The 20,951-nt window shown below is 41.3% G+C and overlaps 2 protein-coding genes across 2 annotated transcripts in view; both read left to right on the top strand.

Moving 5' to 3' along the window:
* The window catches only part of LOC117824123 (NACHT, LRR and PYD domains-containing protein 12-like), a 114,955-nt gene that overhangs the window by 79,290 nt on the left and 14,714 nt on the right, over positions 1-20,951 (top strand). The window contains exons 5-6 of the mRNA XM_034699517.1: positions 20,125-20,197; positions 20,739-20,946. Of these exons, the coding sequence (XP_034555408.1) occupies positions 20,125-20,197; positions 20,739-20,946 (281 nt within the window). The remainder of the gene's footprint in view (positions 1-20,124; positions 20,198-20,738; positions 20,947-20,951) is intronic.
* LOC117824135 (B-cell receptor CD22-like) lies at positions 1,076-9,236 on the top strand. Its single transcript, XM_034699530.1, has 9 exons — positions 1,076-1,395; positions 1,495-1,719; positions 1,808-2,161; positions 4,009-4,239; positions 6,578-6,847; positions 7,056-7,146; positions 7,239-7,296; positions 8,754-8,851; positions 8,954-9,236. Exons 1-8 carry the CDS (start codon positions 1,176-1,178, stop codon positions 8,847-8,849), a joined length of 1,545 nt encoding a protein of 514 aa, XP_034555421.1. The 5' UTR covers positions 1,076-1,175; the 3' UTR covers positions 8,850-8,851; positions 8,954-9,236.

The following is a 20,951-nucleotide window of genomic DNA, read 5'->3' as shown; positions in this document are numbered from 1 at the left end:
TTTAAAGAAATATCTCACTTCCTGTTGACATATCACCACAGACTCAACAGCCATTTTTTCAGTCTCGGATATGTGAGCAAAAAAATGGTTCCAGGTGAAACTGCTGGGCTCCTACAGCCCACCAGGGTGCGCTCCTGAGTGAAATTGTACACGCCCATATTTAACAACATTAAAATATAAAAGGTTTCACCAGGCCTATTTGGGATTTAGTGCAGATAAGAAGACTGAATAATCCTATTACAGCCAAATTCCACCAGATCTGTCTTCGATCCGTCACAGCACTGGATCTGATAGGTTTCTATTCTAGTCAATGTGTTAACTTCCACTGGATCCGCTCCGTTGCGTTCCGGCTCCATCTCTGATTAGGCAGGTCAGAGCCCTCTGGATCAGATACACAAGACTTCTATTTTTGCCGGATGCCGGAGCATGATGCATCAATCTCAACAGAGCAGATGGAGTGAGACAGGAAGTCAGGTTTCACCAAAACAAAATGAAAACATCCGCTTAATTTTCAGAATAAAACACTCTGTGTTATCACCAGATCGTATTTCACTTAACTACAACAACAAACCGTCATGATGAGCGGAGCCAGGCCTGGAGTCAACAAGTCAGAGGTTTTCAGAGGACCAGAAAGACAACATGGATGAGGAGATGAGGAGGAAAATCCTTGATTAAGTGATTACTGCGGGGAAACCTCGGTCACGTGACTCCAGCTGTTAGGTGGTCCTGCTCCGTGCTGCATTCTGAAAATGCAACCGGTGGGTGTTGATGGACGAGAGAGCACAGAGCTGGACCGCAGCAGATCTGAGACGGACCGGACGCAGATCTGGTAGAAGTCCCGGGTTAGGAATGCAATAGGGCCTCAGCACCAGTCGGTGCTTGAGCCCTAATAATCCTAAACCATGACAATAGGGTCCTCAGTCTCACTGCTCGAGCCCCAATAATCCAAAACAGGTCAAATGTGTTGATGTATAAAAAGCACTTAATGTTTTCAGTACTTCAACATAACAGCCGGATGTCCTGGTGTGCTTTGTGTTACAGTGATTCATGGCCAGGATTCCTGGGAGGTGAAATGCACCACTCAAGTCTGTGCTGTCAAAGGATCAACGGTGCGACTTAACTGTTCATACGGGTATGCTTCCACAAGACATGGCCTCTTAAAAGAAGTGAAGGACATGTACTGGTTCACTAAAGAGCAGGATGGGACCCCAGTAAGACTGCGGGCAGACCCACAGTACAGAGGTCGTGTGTCAGTGGAAAGTGTTCCTGGGCACCACACCTTGAAAATCAAATACCTGAGAGAGAGCGACTCAGCTGTGTACCAGTTCAGAGTGGAGACAGAGCAGCCAGGTGAAATATACACCAGTGATCCTGGAGTCTCTTTGTCTGTCACAGGTAACGTTTGGTAATTATGTCATAACATCCAGAAACAAGTGTTCCAGTGTTTATCTTTGTTTGTACGTTGACAGCTAACCTTCCTGTTGCTTCTCATAGATCCAGATCTACAGGTTCAGATGAGAGGACCTGATCCTCATGGCAAGGTGTATCTGAGGTGTCACAGCAGTTGTCTCCTACTTCCATATTCCTCCTACATCTGGTACAAGACTGGAGAGGAAACTCAGGAAGAAACCTCTACTTATTATCTTAAGGACTTTACTCGTGCAGACAGCTATTCCTGTGCTTTAATCAGACGCGAGAATTTCCCCTCTTCTTTTATCTGTGAGATAACTTCAAACTCATATCAGCAGCAGGTGGAGACTGATAACCACCTGCTGACAAACTCTGATCTTTGTTTTCATTGTTCCAGGTGCGTGGGGTTCATCGTGCAACAGAGTGTCGTACACGGACAGAGAAATCTGTGCTTTCAAAGGCTCAGCAGTGAATATTTCTTCCAGCTACAACAGTTATGGGACTATCACATCCAGATTCTGGTTCAGTCCTGAACTTAGTCACCGTTGGAAAAATCCCATACTACCTGAGGACCTAAGTGAAGACTCCCAGTTTGCAGATCGTGTTCAGGTCTTTGAAACAGAGAGAGGACGCTCCACTTTAAGAATCGCTGATCTGAGAGAGAGTGACTCAGCAGAATACGGTTTCAAATTCAAGACGCAGAGCTTTGAATGGACAAGCAGTCAACCTGCCACAAAGCTGACTGTCACAGGTAACGGTTAAAGAACCTCTGAATACTGGAATTTACAGGTGCATCTCTACAAATTAAAATTATCAGTAAATAATAAATAAAATAATTTTCATCAGTTATTTAAGAAAGTAAAAATGCAATATATTACTGAGGCAGATTACACAAAACAAATCAAGTATTTTTCTGTTTTCATTTAGTTAATTAAGGTTCACAGCTCACCAATATAAATCTCAGAGCAGGTCTAGACCGTACTCTCTGTTCTATTATTAACAAAGACCCAACATCAAGACAGGATCAGATCCAGTCCCATCTTACAGACAGGACTCAGTCTGATCTCATCTTAATCCACCATGAGCAGAGCACTTTGCAGCATTTAGCAAGTTACAGTGGCAAGGACAAACTTCCTTTAACAGGCAGAAACCTCCAGCAGGACCAGACTCATGTTAGACACACATCTGCTGAGACCAGGGTAGAGAGAGGGATAGAAGGAGATGAAGAGAGAGAGAGAGAGAGAGAGAGAGAGAGAGAGAGAGAGAGAGAGAGAGAGAGAGAGAGAGAGAGAGAGAGAGAAAAAGAGAGAAAGAGAGAGAAAAAGAGAGAGAAAAAGAGAGAAAGAGAGAGAGAAAGAGAGAATAGTAGATAGTGGTGAGAAGATAGTGGTGAGAAGGATAGTAGTAGTTGATAGTGGTGAGATGGATAGTAGTAGTTGTAGCAGCTGGAGTCTGGCACATCCACAGCAGCAGAGATCCAGAGGAACCTACGAGACAAGGGAGCTCAGGGACTCCAGAAAGGTCTATGGTTAGGAACTTTAATGGGACAGGAAGACTTAAAGTAAGTGATGGGGGGGGGCGGTAAAAACTTTGGTTTAGTTCAGATCACACAACCATGAGAAAGACTGCTGACCTGACAGTTGTCACCAAGACGATTACAGAGGGTCACTGCTGAAAAGACCGGCTATTCATTGAGTGTTGTACCAAAGCAGATTAATAGGAAGTTGACTGGAAGGGAAAGTGTGGTAGGAAAAGGAGCGCTAGCAACAGGGATGACCTCAGCCTGGAGGAGAAGTTGATTTAAGACCTTTGGAGAGCTTCAAGAAGAGTGGACTGAGTCTGGAGTCAGATCATCAAGAGCCACCACGCATAGACAGCTTCAGGAAAGAGATTACACCTGTCACCTGAACCAGAGACCACTTCAGAAAAGTCTTACCTGGGCTAACAAAGAACTGGGTTGTTGCTCAGCGGTCCGAAGTCCTCTTTAAGATGAAAGTTAGCATTTCGTTTATAAATCAAGGTCCTAGAGTCTGGAGGAAGAGAGGAGAGGCACAGAGTCCAAGGTGTCTGAAGTCCAGAGTGAAGTTTTTGCAGTCTGTGATGGTTTGGGGTGTCATGTCCTCTGCTGGTGTTAGTTTATGAAGTCCAGAGTCCACACAGAGTCTACCAGGAGACTTTAGAGCACTTCATGCTTCATCTGCTCACAAGCTTTATGGAGATGGTGATTTCATTTTCCAGCAGGGCTCAGGACCTGCCCCCAGCGCCAAAACTACCACCACATGGTTTACTGAGCGTGATGTCACTGTGCCTAACAGGCCAGCTCACCTGACCTGAACCCCGTAGAGACTCTGTGGGATGTTTGTCAAGAGAAGTACCCGACCCAAAAACATTTTAGATACTGGATTTCTGATTTTTAGGAGCTATAACCCATAATCAACAAAGTACAATTCAAATATTTCATTTTACATGTATGAATATAAGAATGTTTGCCTTTTGAATTAAACTACAACCAAATTCTTTTGTGACATTGTAGTTTGTTTAAATTCCCCTGTGTTATCTGAAATAATTGATTATTAAGAAAACTGTCATCTTATCCAGCTTTAAGGGTGCGGGTGAGAAGAGCACGAGCCAACCAGTCTTCGACCTATGCAGTCCTGTGGTGTCTCAGCAGCTGCAGGCCAGCTCTTCATTTGTCCTTCATCTGGTTCAGGAACGGAGAAACAAATAGTTCCTGGCCGGAGACGTTTTCCTATGAAGGCTGGATTTCTTTGGAGGAAGAAATCTCCTGTGCTTTAAGAGGACATGAACAGTTTCCCTCTCCACCAGTCAGTGAGTAAACACCACTGTGTCAGGACAGAAACACACCTGCACAGTCACCGACCATTACACTTTACAAGTTCAGCTAGAACTGTATCTGGGTCCTGATGTATACCTGAACATAGATACAATACAGTTACTGAAGAAAGCACCACAAAGGAGCTGAGCTGATACTGCTCAAAGATCATGCTCAGATAGACGGGAAGTTGTGATCTAACACTTAAAAATTCTTGACTAAAATGTTAAAAATTTGGAGCCCAGCATGATTGCCATGTTTTATTCTTGGATTACCTTTTTATTAGGACAAACTTCTTGAGGTATGTACCATGTTCTCAAGGAGGTCTCAGCAGAAATCACATCTGCAACATGACAACTGAAAATAGTGTAAGGACAAGATATCAAGGTTTGTGACTGAAACATATTATTGTTAAATAAAAATGTAGGCTCATTTTAAATTTGATGTATCAACACGTGAGATGTTTCCTGTTCATCAGATCTTCTTTGAACAACACACTGTAAACGCTGGTGAACCCAGGAGACCAGGTTCTGGACTTTAAAGTGAAATGTTGTCCCATTGTCCCACTGATAGAGGATTTCAGCTGCTCAACAGTTCAGGGTCTCCTTTGTCGTATTTTTAGTTTCATGATACTCCAAATGTTTTCAATGGGGGACGAGTCAGGACTGCAGGCAGGCCAGTTCAGCACCTGGACTCTTCCACTACAGAGCCATGCCATTGTAATACGTGCAGAATGTGGTTTGGAGTTGTCTTGCTGAAATATGTAAGGTCTTCCTGAAAAAGGCATCGTCTGGATGGCAGCAAAAGTTACTCCATACCCTTTATATGTCACAGATATAGAAAGGAGGGGGTCACCGACCTCTGTGCAGGCACAGGAAGCGCAGGGGTTGCAGCTATCGGTGCAGGCAGTGCAAGCACAGGGAGTGAAGCCTGGGTGCAGAAACAGGGGTCGCCCTCTGGGGCGCAGGCACAGGGGTCGCCCTCTGGGGCACAGGTGTCGGCAGGACCTCCGAGTGAGGAAGGCGCTCCGGCAGCACCTCCAAGCGAGGAAGGGGTGTCGGCAGGACCTCCGAGTGAAGAAGGGGTGTTGGCAGGACACCCCTTCCTCCCTCTTTGTGGCCAGAAAAAAAATAGGAATCTAAAAAATTTCCTGAAAGTAATAAAAAAAAAGTTTTAAATCTAAATGTTGGAAAACATCTGCTGGGTCCTCTTGCGGCCTGTTTATTCTGTCACAGATGTAGAGAGGAGGGGGAGGACCCAGGTGCAGATTCAAAAATAAGATAATCTAATAAACTAAAAAAGATATAAAACAAATTTACTCCAAATTAAATCCAGGGAACAAAGGAAACACAGGGTCACTGGAAGACAGGAATCCACATCACACGTCATAAGCACAATGAACAGGCACAGAATGCAGGAAACACAGAGACTAAATAGACACTGGGTATCGAGTAAGGACACACAGGTGAGGACAACAAGGCACAGGTGAGGACAATCACAAAGGCCGGAAAACACAGGCAGTAACACTAAACTTAATACAAGACTATTCTACAAAATAAAACATCGAAAACCAACTCAAGACCACAGGAAAATACACAGCAACAAGACAAAACACACAAGAACACAGAAAGGCAACAGATAAAACACAGGACATGAATCAATGAAACACACAAAGTGAAACCAGAAATCAAAGCCAGGATACCACAAAGAAAACAAAACAACACCAACCCATGACAGTATATATTGTTTAGCATTAACGGAGCCTTCACAGATGTGGAAGCTACAAATGCCATGGACTCTTATGATCCCCATACCATCAGGGACGCTGGCTTTGAACTGTAAACTGAATTATTGATTGATCAGACCACAGGAAGTTTCTCCTTCGCCTCAGTCCATCTTAAATGGGCTCAGGTCCAGAGAAGTCTCCAGTGTTGCTGGATCATGTTCCCCGACAATGGTTTTTGAAAGTGATGTTGAGCCCATGCAGTGATTTCCACTACAGAGTCACGTCTGTTTTAATGCAGTGCTGCCTGAGGGCCTGAAGATCAGGTCCATCTAATATTGGTTTTAAATTTTAAAATGAGCATATATTTTTCAGTTTGATCTATCACTGAAGTAACTTAAATATGTCTTCTGTTGACTTGTGTAGAATTATTGTTTATATAATATGTGGGGAAGTGATTTGTCAACTCCACCGTCAGTACTCTATCCAGCCTCTGTGACACAAACTGGTAGAGATGATTTAAAAGACGTTAAATCAATTACATTTCAACCATCACTTATAGGTGAAAACACACCAAATCTTAGATTAATGACTGATGATATCTTCCTCAGATGCTCCAAAGGTTCCCTCAGTGCTGTTGAATTCCTCTGGTGAGATACTGGAGGACAGTTCAGTGACTCTGACCTGTAGCAGTGATGCTAACCCAGAGGCTAACTACATCTGGTACAAGAAAGATGGAGATCAAGACGTCCAGCCGCTCAGTAACAAGTCCCAGCTTGTCTTCAGCTCCATCCAGTCCTCTGACTCTGGAGAGTATTACTGTGAAGCTGAGAACAAGCTCGGGAAGAGAACATCCAAGCTCTTCTTCGTCGATGTGAAGTGTGAGTTTATCAGTTTGGTCTTTTCTGAAACTGAGATTAGTCTTGAAAGTGGTCAAATGATCAAGAAGCACTGGGACCCTTACGGCCTGTTTGTTCCACAAAGTGTTCTTTGTGAATTGAAGGTCAGCTGTAACCACAGGGGGATTATTTCACAAACAGATTTGCTGTAAATTTCAATAAAGTGTGTCTAATGACTCTTTCTTTCTAGGTCTAGATAAATCAGCAATGATAAGTGCCAACAGTTTGGGTCTCCTGGTTGTGATCTCGATTCCTGTACTCTTTTTAAGTCTGTGGATGAGGTGGGACTATTACATTAACACACCACATTGCTTTGACTGTTGACTGTTTGGGAGTTTGAAATGAAACTTTTGTTTTCCTTCACTTATTGCAGAAAAAAGACGACTCTGCGCTCCTTTGCTGAACCAAATGAACCTGAAGGGACTGTAGAGGTCAGAGATATTGGGCCACACTTACAATCACTTCATGTTTTAATTTGTTGGTTTAATACAGTTGCACTTATTAGGTTAAAGGCATGTTCTCACTCTTAAATCTTCAAAATGGCAGCTCAGCATGTGGTCAAAATAGAAAAAACAAGCCTCACATTTGAGACCTTAGGAGCTTTACTCAGTGGTCTGGATTTGTTTTTAATATGTTTCTAGTCTGAGTAGTATTGACCGATCAGATGTTAACAGGATTGGGTGTCTGCAGAAAAAAAAACGTTAGTATGGAGAGTGAAAGCAGGAGAAACACAATCCAGCGTAATGACCTTCCGGCTCCCATGGTTGTTAATCTGAGGAGGATTTCTGTCTCTCTATGAACAGATATCTGCATGAAGAGCAGCTAACAATCAGTTCTAGATCAAACATTTACACTGAGACACAAATCTGCTTGATGCTGTGTCACTAAAGACAATCAGTGTTGAGATTTCCTGACTTCTATGAATGCATCAGACTAACTTTTGTCCTGTGACTAATCTGGACCAGACACCTTCAGCACAACTGTTCAACAGTTCATTGGTCCAACCAAATATTAAACCCACTGCTAAAATCCAGGTATCGTATTTTACCAACATATGACCTTTGACCATCAGATAAACTAAACTTCTTCAATCTAGTTCCCTGCAGCGATGAAATATTACAAATATCAGATCGATGGAATCGACCTCCTCAATCTGCCAGGTCTGCTGGATCTGTAGATTGTTTCAAGAAGCTCCTCTAGACTTATCTGCACAGACAAGCCATCATGTTAGCTCCAGTGTTATGGTTGTTTAGCTTTGTTTCTTTTACTTCCTAGTATTTGCATATGTCATTCTGTGTCCTTTGTTTCATTTCCATGCTTGGGGATCACTTTGTAACCAAGTATTTTAAAACTGAGGTATAAATAAACTTGTACTTGCTTCTTAAATACTGGCTGCACCAGAGTTACCAAGAAGATGACGATCATTCCCAGAGGACAATTTCCTCCTCAGACAATAGCCAATGGGCCCCGAGACTGCAGTTTGGTTGGTTAGGCACAAAACTGCTTTATAATAATTAGGTACCAGTTTCTACTTCAACTCAGCAAAACAACAAGTTAGGGGTCAGCACCCAGAAGTCCCAGATGAAGTCACATCTGGGGGTCATATTTTGAGTCACTGTCTGTTTTCATAACGGCCTGCTACATACTACCTACTAATGTAGTAGGCATTTTTGGCCAAATCAGTATGTACTGCTAGTACAGTAGGCGGTTTCGAAAACAGCCATTGTCTGACTTCATTTAAGACTTTACCAGGGATGTCTCTGTACCACAGATCCATTTAAGCTCAGTTTTGCTTCAAACATGTCATAGAAGATTTACTTATAAAATAATAACTGATTTAAGTTCCCATTTATAATGCCTTTGATATTCATCCTAATGTTGCTGTCAGATTGAGTCCGATCCTGATAACATCAGCACCACTGCCTTGAACAGCATACCTGCAGTACAGCCACAAGACACTGAGGAGCAAGAAACTCCTGTGTGAAGGTCAGTGTAGTTTCAACCTGCTGCATGGAAAGTATGACAATACATTATATCATCTACTTGTGTTTGAGAACTCACTCATCAGATTGTTGGGACTTTCTGCAGATGCAGTTGAACCGGAGTGATGGCTAGTGGAAGAAAAACTGAAGAGCGACTTTGCAGAGGCTGTGTTATTGAATACAAGCTTTAATTTCATGTAGTTTAGGATGTGCAGGTTTGATATATATGTAGTTTAGGATGTGCAGCTATGACTAATTCAGTTTAAAATATTGAATCCCTTTTATTGGACACCCTCAAGGTTACATCACCTAGGTCTTGAAAATACAGCCGATTGCTGGAAATGTCAGGAAGAAAAAAATAATATTTTTCCACTAATATTCCAACATAAAATTAGCTATGATCTTTTTTTTTTTTTTTTTTTTTTCTCTTTTCTTTCTTCTTTTTTTTTTGCTTTTTTTTTTGCTTTTCTCTTTTCCTCTTCTTTTTTTTTTCTTTTTTTTTTCTTTTTTCCTCTTGTCTGCATATATATTTCTGGTTTGTGTCATGTTTGTCACAAACTGTCAAATATTAATGCAATTTATTCTTGCAGCAAAACAAAAGAAAGAAAACCTTTTTCTTCTGTGCTTGTGACTGTGTGCATGCAACCATCACCATCCCTCTTAGAACTCTGGCCTATCTTTTATTGACAGCTAATATCATGTTCTATAAAAGAGGGCGTGCACACCTAGGTGGGCCAAAATAAAATAATAATAATAATTAAAAAAAAATAAAAGAAAGTAAAAGAAAGATTACATAAGGATATACAAAGGGACAGGGAAAGAGAAGGAGAGAGAGACCTAACACACTTAGATGGAGAGGGACCATCTCACCATGACGCCAAAAAAACTCTGTGCAGTGATACTAATGATTAAGCAACCCTTAGTGTCCACAATCATTACTGAAGCTTGGGTCGCAGAGGGTTGCCGCCGTGTTGTGTTCTATTTGTGTAACAAGACCACCACTGGTGCAGATGAAACCACTTGGGTCAGATCAGCCGAGCGGTTCAGCCCAGCACCCGGGCCGCGAGAGCCCCCACCAAATTAGCTCTGATCTTATTTCAGACACAAAGTTGAGGAAGCAAAGGTCCAGGTCTCCTTCTCTTTTCCCTCCTGCCAGAGGTAGGAGAAGAAAATGTGTTTGTTAGAGATGTTATAGATGATAATGAAATTACACATTGTAAGGTCAGATATTTACAGATGTTACACATAATAAGGAATGCTAATGCTCCAACATGTATGTAAATATTTTATTCTGCCAGTAAATAAACTTTTGTCAGATTTGTTATTTTCCTGGATTTCCAGTTTCCCCAGGTTGTTGTTGAAAATATGTTTTTTTATATTAACAATATTTAAGTGTTTTTTTTAATGAATTCATATCAGACAGTCTGACTTCCTGGCAGAGAAATGTAAACACACAGCCGATATGGAAACTTTGTAAGATCCCATTTCTAAGGGGGATGTCTCACTGTCATAAAGTTTGTTGTTCTACCATTTTAGGTAATAATATACAATACTACTGTAAGAAAATATTATTGTTTTGTTTTATATTCATATATATGTCATTAATTTAATGGAAAAAACAAAATATAAATGTTAATTTTCTGTGAGATGACCAAAATACACTTATCTGAATAAATGTGATTTTTATCTTTTCATCTGAAATGTTGTTTTTTTATAGTTTATATAGATTATTATATACAATATGATCATATTATTATAGCAGTAGTAATAAATACAATATTACTTTTATGATTGAGTTATTATTTCTTTTATGTATTATTATTGCTATCCTTACTGTCATCATCACTTTTATTAACTTCATCATTGTTAATGTTGAAACTATGTATAGGATTAGCATTACTAATGAAAAGGGAGAAAAAAATCAATAATAATTATAATAATTGTAAAGATAATAGACTTTGAGAAAAATAAATATCATTGACTATATAGATGATAAACAGATTAAATCTCAGATTAAATCTCAACCCACTCGAACAAGCCCCCTCCCATCGGGTCTGTTGGTTGTCCTAGATCAGGGGTATTCAACAAAAACTGCAAGAGGTCCATCGAGGGAAAACTTCTTGAAGCCAAGGTCTGAAAGATCATAATGTCTAACTATTTAGTGTGATATACTGTATCTGCATGTAATCAATGCCCGACTGTCAACTTAAATGAATTCAGTACAATTCAAAAACTTTTGGAAACAAATTTAAACCAGGGTTTCCAACTTTGAGTGTCTGGCAGGAGTGAGATTTTTATGACATGGACCTTATAATAATAATAATAATAATAATAATAATAATAATAATAATCATAATCATAATCATAATCATCATCATCATCATCATCATCATCATCATCATCATAATCATAATCATAATACATTCTCCAAGACACTTTAGAAAAGCAAAGGAAAACAGTGCAAAAAAGAAAAGAAAAGCAAGGCAGCAATATAAAACAAAACAAAACCCAAATCAATTCTAGTTTAAAAGCCTTTGTAAAAAGGTGGGTTTTGAGTCCGGATTTGAATTTGGTGAGTGAGGGAGAGAATCTGAGGTGTTGGGGGAGAGAGTTCCAGAGGGTGGGGGCAGCGACAGAGAAGGCCCTGTCCCCCCAGGTTTGGTGCTTGGGTTTGATGAGAGGGATGAGGAGGTTGGGGTTGGTGGAGCGGAGGTTGCGGGAGGGATTGTATGGCTGCAGAAGGTCGGTGAGGTAGGAGGGAGCTAAATTATGGAGGGCTTTGTAGGTGATGAGGAGGATCTTGTACTGTATTCTGGAGGTCATGGGAAGCCAATGGAGGTTCTGGAGGACTGGGGTGATGTGGTCTCTGGAGCGGATGTCAGTGAGGAGGCGTGCAGCTGAGTTTTGTATGTATTGTAATTTGTTGAGGAGGGTGTTGGGTGAACCGTAGAGGATGCTATTACAATAATCAAGTCTTGAGGTGATGAAGGCATGGATGAGAGTTTCAGCTGCAATGACGGGCAATGTTTTTGAGGTTGAAGAAAGCAATTTTTGAAATATTGTTAATGTGTTGTTGAAAGTTGAGTGACTGATCAAAAATGATACCAAGGTTACGGATGTGGGTGGATGCTGAAACAGTTCAATTATCAATAGTGAGTGAGAAGTCTGGGCAGGTGGAAGGGAGGGATTTTGGGCCTATGATAAGAATTTTGGATTTATTACAATTGAGTTTGAGAAAGTTTGTTTGCATCCAGGAGTTTATTTCAGTGAGGCAGTTTGTGAGGGTGGTGTGGGAAGCAGCGGTGATGGATGTGGTTGAAATGTAAAGCTGGATGTCGTCGGCATAACAGTGGAAATGGAGGCCATGGCGGCGTATGATGTGACCAAGGGGGAGCATGTGGATGATGAAGAGGAGGGGACCAAGCACCGAACCCTGGGGGACACCATGAGAGAGGGGGGCTGTGCGTGACTTGAGGTTGTTGATGCTGATAAACTGGTGGCGGTCAGAGAGGTAGGATTTGAACCAACAAGTCTACAAGGTCAATTAATGTCAGTGATGCAGTCAGTTTAAGGTTTTCTGTAGTCCTTACGAGTACAGGCCGATGATGAACATGTGTAGAGGGTAGAAAGCCTTGATATGTTTATCTTCTGTTTTGGGGTTTGTTGATGTGGATGTAAAGAATGAATGTAAGAGCAGTGAAGAGCTTTGAGCTGCACCCAGTGTGATCCTCACTGCTGCTTCATCACATCTGTCAGTGCTGCAGTTTGTTTCATTAGAAGCTTAGTTAGCACCATCTAGAGGTCAGATCGTAGAACTACATCATGTGATCAGTGTGTAACCTGACACTGACTGGGTTTCTGCCTCAGGTTAGAGTGACGTCACTCTGAAGGTATGAGGGTGTGATGGCGTCCTCAGATCAAACGCACACAGACACATCAGGACTGAAGAGGGACAAACCAGCAGCTTCTTCTTCTCTCCACACATGAAGGTGGAAAGTGTCTGTAAGCTGACCTGAACTCACTTCAACAGGTGAGAATCCTTCCAGAGAAATCTCTACATGTCTGGTGATCAGGATCACTGTGCTCACACGCTGCTGGATCACTGTTTGACTGGAGACATGTTTCTGGATGCTGATTGGCTGTTTGAAATATGTTGTAGAGTTTCTGTCTGAGTTAAAGAGCAGTGATTTGACAAAGATTGACCTGTTCTATAGTTTGTGTTTGTGGAGTAGAGTCAGCAGCAGTTTGATTGTAATCTGAGTAACACTATCAGTAAGAAGTACAGGGAGTGTGTGAACCGGTCTGATAGCCTGGATCAACTTGGCTCATGTGCTTTGATTTATTAACTCTTTCACTGCCAGCATTTTTCAACAAATGTGGTACACGTTGATGCTCCCTCAAATGTTTAGTTCTATGAATATATAAACAATGAACACATCAAAAGAGAGGACAGAGCTTCAGTTTTAATACATTTTATTCTAACTTGTTTCATTTTTTATCAGCATTTGAAATTTGATCATTTTCATAAAAAAAAAACAACATTTCATTTTTTATTAAAGTGTTGTAGAACGATACAAGACAGGTAAGATACATGTAAATACAGTATACAATATACAAAACAATGTGAAACACATGACTACAGGTGAACACTGAAGAGACAAAACCAGACACACAGAGACGAGCAGGAACTAACAACTGACTGTAATATTTTGTGTGTGTGCGTGTGTGTGTGTGAGAGAGAGAGAGAGTATATTTTACAATCAATGACAGTAATAAAAGACAAATGATAAAATAACAATAGCAACAGCGATACTTCTTCACCATTTTTAATTGTCTATCCCAAGCACCACCAAAATGTGGTGCAGCAGGTGGATTGAAAATCCATTGTATCCCTTGTTTTGTTAGGGTATTTTGTATCTTGGTTTGATCCATTTCCTGTACAGCAATTCTTAATGCTCTTTCAGCTCCAACTAAGTTTGTTCCAGTATCAGATCTAATGAGAGCAACCTGTCCTCTTCTACACATGAAGCGTTGAATTGCATTTATGCAGGAATCAGTGTCCAGGGTGTGAGAGACTTCAATGTGCAGAGCACGTGTTGTTAAACAGGTAAACAACACCCCATCTTTTTTCACAGTGGTGCGACCTCTCTTGACCTCTATAGGCCCAAAATAATCTACCCCTACATTTGAAAAAGGGGGTTTGTCAGGTAGCAGTCGATCCAGCGGCAGGTCTGCCGTTTTCTGCTCCTGTGCTTTAGCATGGTTTTTTCTGCAAGTGACACAACGGAACAAAATCTTTCTGATCGCTGCATTAGCTGAAGGTACCCAGTACCACTGACGAAGGCAAGAGAGCATGAAGTTTCTACCAGAGTGTCCTGTTCTCTTATGTATGTCCTGCAGCAACAGATTGGTAGCAGGATGATCTTTTGGCATTATGATGGGATGCTTTGAACTTTCTGGCATAGCAGATCTATTTAATCGTCCACCAACTCGGAGTATCTTGAAGGTAAGGATCCAACCTGTAGATAGGACTTTTCCTTTTTCCGCACTTGTTCTCCTCTTTTCAAATCTTTGATGTCAGTGCAGAAGCTGCAATGCTGACAATACCGAACAATCTCCATTTCTGCTCTGTTCAGCTCTGTCACTGTCAAAGGCCCTTGGTGAGGGGAAGGTTTAACAGTAACAGCAGCCTTTGCCCTTTTGTGACCTTTCAAAACCAGATGATCTTTGACTCTGAGCATCCAGGCTATGGCTCTTTTCAACCGCCACCAGCTGGAGTAGTGACTTATCAGTCTCCTTATAGCACATGAGTCCACTGCAACTGATGAGAGCACCAACATTGATTTTCTCACTTCCTGGTCCTCCTCTGAAAGTTTCATGCATTTGTGTCTTTCTGTCCCTTTCCAGCTTGCATCCTTTAAGGATGCTGGCCCATGTGTCCAGACCCGATGGGCCAAAAACCATTCCATTGTTAGCCCACGTGATGCACAATCAGCTGGATTTTCACAAGTATCCACATGATTCCACCGTTCCACATTTGTAGTCTCTCTGATAACTGCAATCCTGTTGGCAACAAAAGTCTTCAGCCGCAGTGCTTCAGTTGCAATGTATTTTAGCACAGCTGTGCTATCAGTCCAAAACGCTGAGGTCTGAAGATCAACCTCGAGCTCTTTTCTCATCATCTTGTCAATATTTACAGCCATCACTGCTGCAGTAAGCTCCATACGTGGGATGGTTGTTTGTTACAATGATGCAACTCTGGCTTTTCCCACAAACCAGTCTTGCAAAAGTCGTTGGGGAATTTCCTGATCCCAGGAAACCTTTTCTTTGCACAGCCTTTGGAGGATTGTTTTTGCAGGGAGCACTACAGGAGCAAGGAACCCAAGTGGGTCATAAATGGAACTCACTACTGAAAGAACTCCTCTTCTCGTCATTGGTTTGTCCTTCATGATTGCTTTGAATTTGAAGGAGTCTGAATTTTCACACCATAGCACACCTAGTGCTTGCTCTATGGGAAGTGTATCCTTTGCAAGATCCAGATCTTTCACCTCCTTGGCCCTTTCACTCTCAGGCACAGATTGCAAAAGTGAGCGGTATTGCTTGTCCACTTTGAAAGTTTGATGCACACAGAGCTGTTAGGCCTTTCCTTAGTGTGATGGCTTCCTTCTCATTGCTGACCGCCTTTAGGCAATCATCCACATAGAAGTTATTCAACACAGTTTTCACAACATCAGGTGTTGACTTGGTTTTGTTGTCTTCTGCAGTTTGGTGCAAAGCAAAATTTGCACAGCTAGCAGATGAGATAGCCCCAAACAGATGAACACTCATTCTGTATTCAGTCTTCTCTTGAGTCAAATCTCCTTCTGGCCACCAGAGAAAATGCAGAAAAGGTCTGTGTCCTCTTCTGGAACTCGCAACTGATGGTGCATGGCCTCAATGTCAGCCATCATAGCCACATTCTCCTGTGTGAAGCGAGTCAGCACTCCTATAAGCGTGTTAGTTAAATCTGGATCCTGTAAGGCAAGGCAAGGCAAGGCAGCTTTATTTGTATAGCGCATTTCATTCACGAGGGCAACTCAATGTGCTATACATTAAAACATTACAAGCATTGGAGACATTCAGACAGGCATAAAAGAACACAATTAAAATGACAAATATGATAAAACAGAAAAGAAAAGGAAAATTTGAAATATATTAAAAATTACATTAAAATTTTAATTTAAAGTGAGTTAAAATGAGCTAAGATATGAAGGCAGAGGTAAATAAGAAAGTCTTAGTCTTTGATTTAAAAGAGGGGAGAGTTGGAGCAGACCTACAGCTTTCAGGGAGTGTGTTCCAGATATGTGGTGCATAATGACTAAACGGGGCGTGGTCAGAGGGAAAACAGAGTGTTCTGAGGAGGGCTGAAGAAGAGGGTTCTTCTGGCATGCCAAAATCTGATTTCAAAGTGTTTTTTTAAGCATAAACTTTAAAGACATGTTTTGGGGACCTCTTAGACCAATATATATTGATGAAAAAAGCGTGATATGTCACCTTTAAAGCTGTTGCAAATTTAACAGGGTTCCCATAGTGGTCCTCCAGTAGGCACACTCTGCTTCTCTGTAGCCTTGAACAGAAGGTATGTGTTGGCAACTCTTGACCAGATCATGTGGCTCCCCTCTTGTGAATTGTTCCAAAAAGAAAAGCTTGTCTGCATTATTGTCAGTTTTGGAGTCCACAACACGTTCAAAGGCCTTCGTAAAAGATCTAAAATCAAGTGGGTCACCACAAAAAACAGGAACATCATGTTGTGGCAGACGTGCTGATTGCTGATGTTTAACAATCATCTCTGTGATATTGGTTTGACGTTTCATGACATCACAGAGCTCTTTTTCTTGATTTGCTGGTTGTTGGGGAACTGTATCATGACTCTTGATGAACTCATGTGGTCTGTGTACCTTTGGTCTGGCTCCTAATGATGGGACAGGGGGCTGAGTGTGAATCACAATGACAGGACTTGACACTTTTTGGATGTTTACACCTTTGTGTGTGTGTGTCGTGGTTGCTGCATCATAATATTCATTCATTCCATCATCACACTCAGAAATGTCATGTTCTTCATACACCTCTATTTTTGCATTTGACACTGCCAAAGTGGTTTGAATCTTTAACTCCTTCTTCTCAGCCATGAGCTGTGCCTCCTTAAGCGCTAAGGCCTGTTTTTGCCTCAATGCAGCTGCTTTTGCTTCCAGAGCTGCTCTCTTCGTTGGAGCGCGCACTGTGAGAGGTTCTTTTTGACATGATCTTTTTGATGCGCTGTCGTGATGAGTTATCTCGTCCGGCTCTGTTGGAGCCTTTTCCATTCGTTTGTCCACATCTTTGCATCATGTATGAACTTTTTGGGTGAATTCTTCAAACCTTTTTATTTTGGGTTGAAACCAGTGATCCTGGTCGGCGCTTTGATCCTCCTCATTTAAGTGTTGCAGGACGGAATTATTATTGATTTTTTCTCCCTTTTCACTAGCAATACAAATCCTATACATAGTTTCAACATTAATAATGATGAAGATAATAAAAGTGATGATGACAGTAAGGATAGCAATAATAATACATAAAAGAAATAATGACTCAATAATAAAAGTAATATCTTTTTATTACTACTGCTATAATAATATAATCATATTGTATATAATAATCTATATAAACTATAAAAAAAAAACATTTCAGAGAAAAAGCTAAAAATCACATTTATTCAGATAAGTGTATTTTTTCATCTCAGAAAATTATCATTTCCATTTTGTTTTTTCACTTAAAACATCAACATATTAAATTAATTACACACACACATATATATATATTTATGTATGTATATAAAAAAAGCAATAATATTTTCTTACAGTAGTATTGTATATTATTACCTAAAATGTCAGAACAACAAAATGTATGACAGTGAGACATCCTCCTTAGAAATGGGATCTTACAAAGTTTCCATATAGGCTGTGTGTTTACATTTCTCTGCCAAGAAGTCAAACTGTCTGATATGAATTCATTAAAAAAACACTTAAATATTGTAAATATTAAAAAACATATTTTCAACAGAAACCTGAGGAAACTGGAAATCCAGGAAACTAACAAACCTGACAAAACTGCATTTACTGGCAGAATAAAATATTTACATACTACTTGTTGGAGCATTAGCATTCCTTATTATGTGTAACATCTGTAAATATCTGACCTTACAATGTGTAATTTCATTATCATCTATAACATCTCTAAACAAACACATTTTCTTCTCCTACCTCTGGCAGGAGGGAAAAGAGAAGGAGACCTGGACCTTGGCTTCCTCAACTTTGTGTCTGAAATAAGATCAGAGCTAATTTTATGTTGGAATATTAGTGGAAAAATATTATCTTCACCAAATGACAAATACTTTATTTTCTCTTTATTCTGTATTTATCAGACACTCCTAACTAAAAGCAATGAAGTGTCATACAGTCTAACACCCAATCAGACACATAACACTGCTATCTCCTAAAATCAGGTCTTACCTCTTCACCTCTGGAAGGTGTGGATCAAGAAAGAAACCTGGACCGTGACTCCCTCGACTCTGTGTCTGAAATGATACCAGAGCACATACAGTGACAACACAGCTTAGGGTGATCACAGCTACAGTCCTCTTATATGGATCAAAAAGATCAGGATGGAATCATTTCAAACGCTGTTTTCATCATGTGCTTAATGATAGTGATCAATAGTAAACTACAGTATTCCTTCTGGGTCTTTGCATGAACTAAAAAATATGAAACAAACAAACTTATTTCTGTGAAGTTATAAACTACATCATACTGTTGGGAGTGTCTCTGTCTGATACAGCTTCACTGCAGGGGGTCTGTGTGTGTCGGATACGCATGCAGCTGTGCCGTGGTAATAATACATATAGATCTACTGTAGTCTGTATACACACCGCTGTGTGTTAAAATGATCTCTGTTAACTTTTCCTTCTGTTTTTGTTTGTAACTCAGTCTTCTTCTGCCTGCTCATCTAAGTGGTCTCCATAGTGTGTTTATGGGAGAGGGTGGGGGCTGTGTTTGGGCTCATCAGGTCCTGTTTGGGGCTCCAACAAGGTTTGTGTCAGTCCTGAATATCCGTGTCATGTTACTGAGAGCAATGAGAACTAATGTGTGTCCTGTGGTGTAAAGCTTGTTGTAATGATGAACATGTTGTGTTTGTGTGAAGGTGGAGGCTCTGCTATGAATCAGTGTGAGGACGGAGAGGAGGGAGCCCCTCCCTCTAAAAGCACTCTGTGTGGGGAACATGAAGCTCAGAGGTGAGATGAGGATCTCTACCTGTCCATGACTCTGCTTCATGTCAGAGCTCAGCACTCACATCACTGTGTGTGTGTGTGTGTGTGTGTGTGTGTGTGTGTGTGTGTGTGTGTGTGTGTGTGTGTGTGTGTGTGTGTGTGTGTGTGTGTGTGTGTGTGTGTGTGTGTGTGTGTGTGCATGCGTGCGTGCGTGCGTGCATGCGCCTGTGCGTGCGTGCGTGCATGCGCCTGTGCGTGCGTGCGTGCATGCGCCTGTGCGTGCATGCGTGCATAATTTGTGTGTGTGTTGAAGCCAAGTGCAGCAGCATGGACCAGACTCTGGTGGACCTGGACCAGGATCTAGACCCAGCTGTGTGTCCTTAAAGAGTGATCGGTCTAAGGAACTGCATAATGTCTTCAAAGATGGACGTCAGTCTGATGGTCCAAAGTAATAATCGATCACAGAGTTTTTTTCAGAATCAATCATTAGAAAAGTTTGTAGTAAATTTCAGCAGCACTCAAACCTGGAAGATTTTCAGAGTTCATGTTTGTTCATCAGTTTTTTTGATTCGGTCAGAGTCCAACATCAGAGACCAGACTCTCCTGGACCTGGATCCAGCTGTGTGTCCTTAAAGAGTGACGGGTCTTTGTGTCGATTCAATGACTTCAAATCTGTAGAGATGAGTGCTGGTGAAAGGTAAGACTCTCAAAGTGAACTTCCTGTTGTTGTGTGTGAAACATTTGTAACTGTGGTTGGTGTTTTCTCTGTGAAGGTGAACATTAGTCACTGGTTGTGTTTCTATCAGGATCAACAGCAGTAAACAGGACTGGAGGCAGAAAGAACTGTACTCAGCATGTAGTATCTTCATGTGTGTCCTGTGTTTGTAGGAGGATCCAGCAGTGTTTCTACCAGGATCCACTACATAGAATCTATCACATCAACACTATGTGTCATTATAATATATACACTACATGATATTATATTTGTTCCACAGAGGTCAGAGATCAGAGGCTCCCATTGGTCAGTCTGCCCAGCAGCATCAAACACAGCTGGACTCCATATTGATGGTGAGTAAATGTACAAACACAGCTCCTCCTGAGAATCAGAGCACACACTCATTCTGTTTGGATGTTTCTGTTTCCTGATCACACTGCAAACATCATCTCTGCCTGAGTTCTCTTCACACTCAGTGTTTGACTGATTGAATGAAGCCTTACATTTCTGAGCTGCACACAGTCAGAGGTCAGAGGTCATGCTGCTCTCACACAGACTCAGACTTTGGCAGCAGAGTTCACAAAGTGAGTCCAGTTTGAGGTCTAAACAACAGAAACACTTTGCTTCATGTTAATGACAGCTGCTGCTTTCAGCTTCATTCTAATAAACACATCAGGTCTAAAGTCACTGCAGACTTTTTCTGGATGAAAGCACACCAGCAGATTTCTCCAACAGGAAGTTCATTTCATAGAAACTGGATTTGTAGAAGACAGGACCATCCATAGACTAAGTCCTGAAGCAGCATTGTGATCCAGTCTCCATGCTGGACTCTGCAGACCAGCAGGCTCTCTGTCTGTCACAGATGATCTGATGTTCTGTTTTGTTCTGCTCCAGCTGCTCCAGGAGAACATCATCAGTTTTGTAAAGACCGAGCTGAAGAAGATCCAGAGAGCTTTGAGTCCAGATTACCCAGAATGCTTAGAGAGTCAGAGGGAGGATGAGGATGAAGAGCAGAGGAGGAGCAGAGAGGCCTTTCTGGAGATCACTCTGCACGTCCTGAGGAGAATGAAGCAGGAGGAGCTGGCTGACTGTCTGCAGAGCAGTAAG

The sequence above is a fragment of the Notolabrus celidotus genome, chromosome 13 (genome assembly GCF_009762535.1).
Source record: "Notolabrus celidotus isolate fNotCel1 chromosome 13, fNotCel1.pri, whole genome shotgun sequence".
NCBI classification, from domain to species: domain Eukaryota; kingdom Metazoa; phylum Chordata; class Actinopteri; order Labriformes; family Labridae; genus Notolabrus; species Notolabrus celidotus.
The sequence above is the reverse complement of the archived record's forward strand: the minus strand, read 5'-3'. Positions and strand labels throughout refer to the sequence as shown.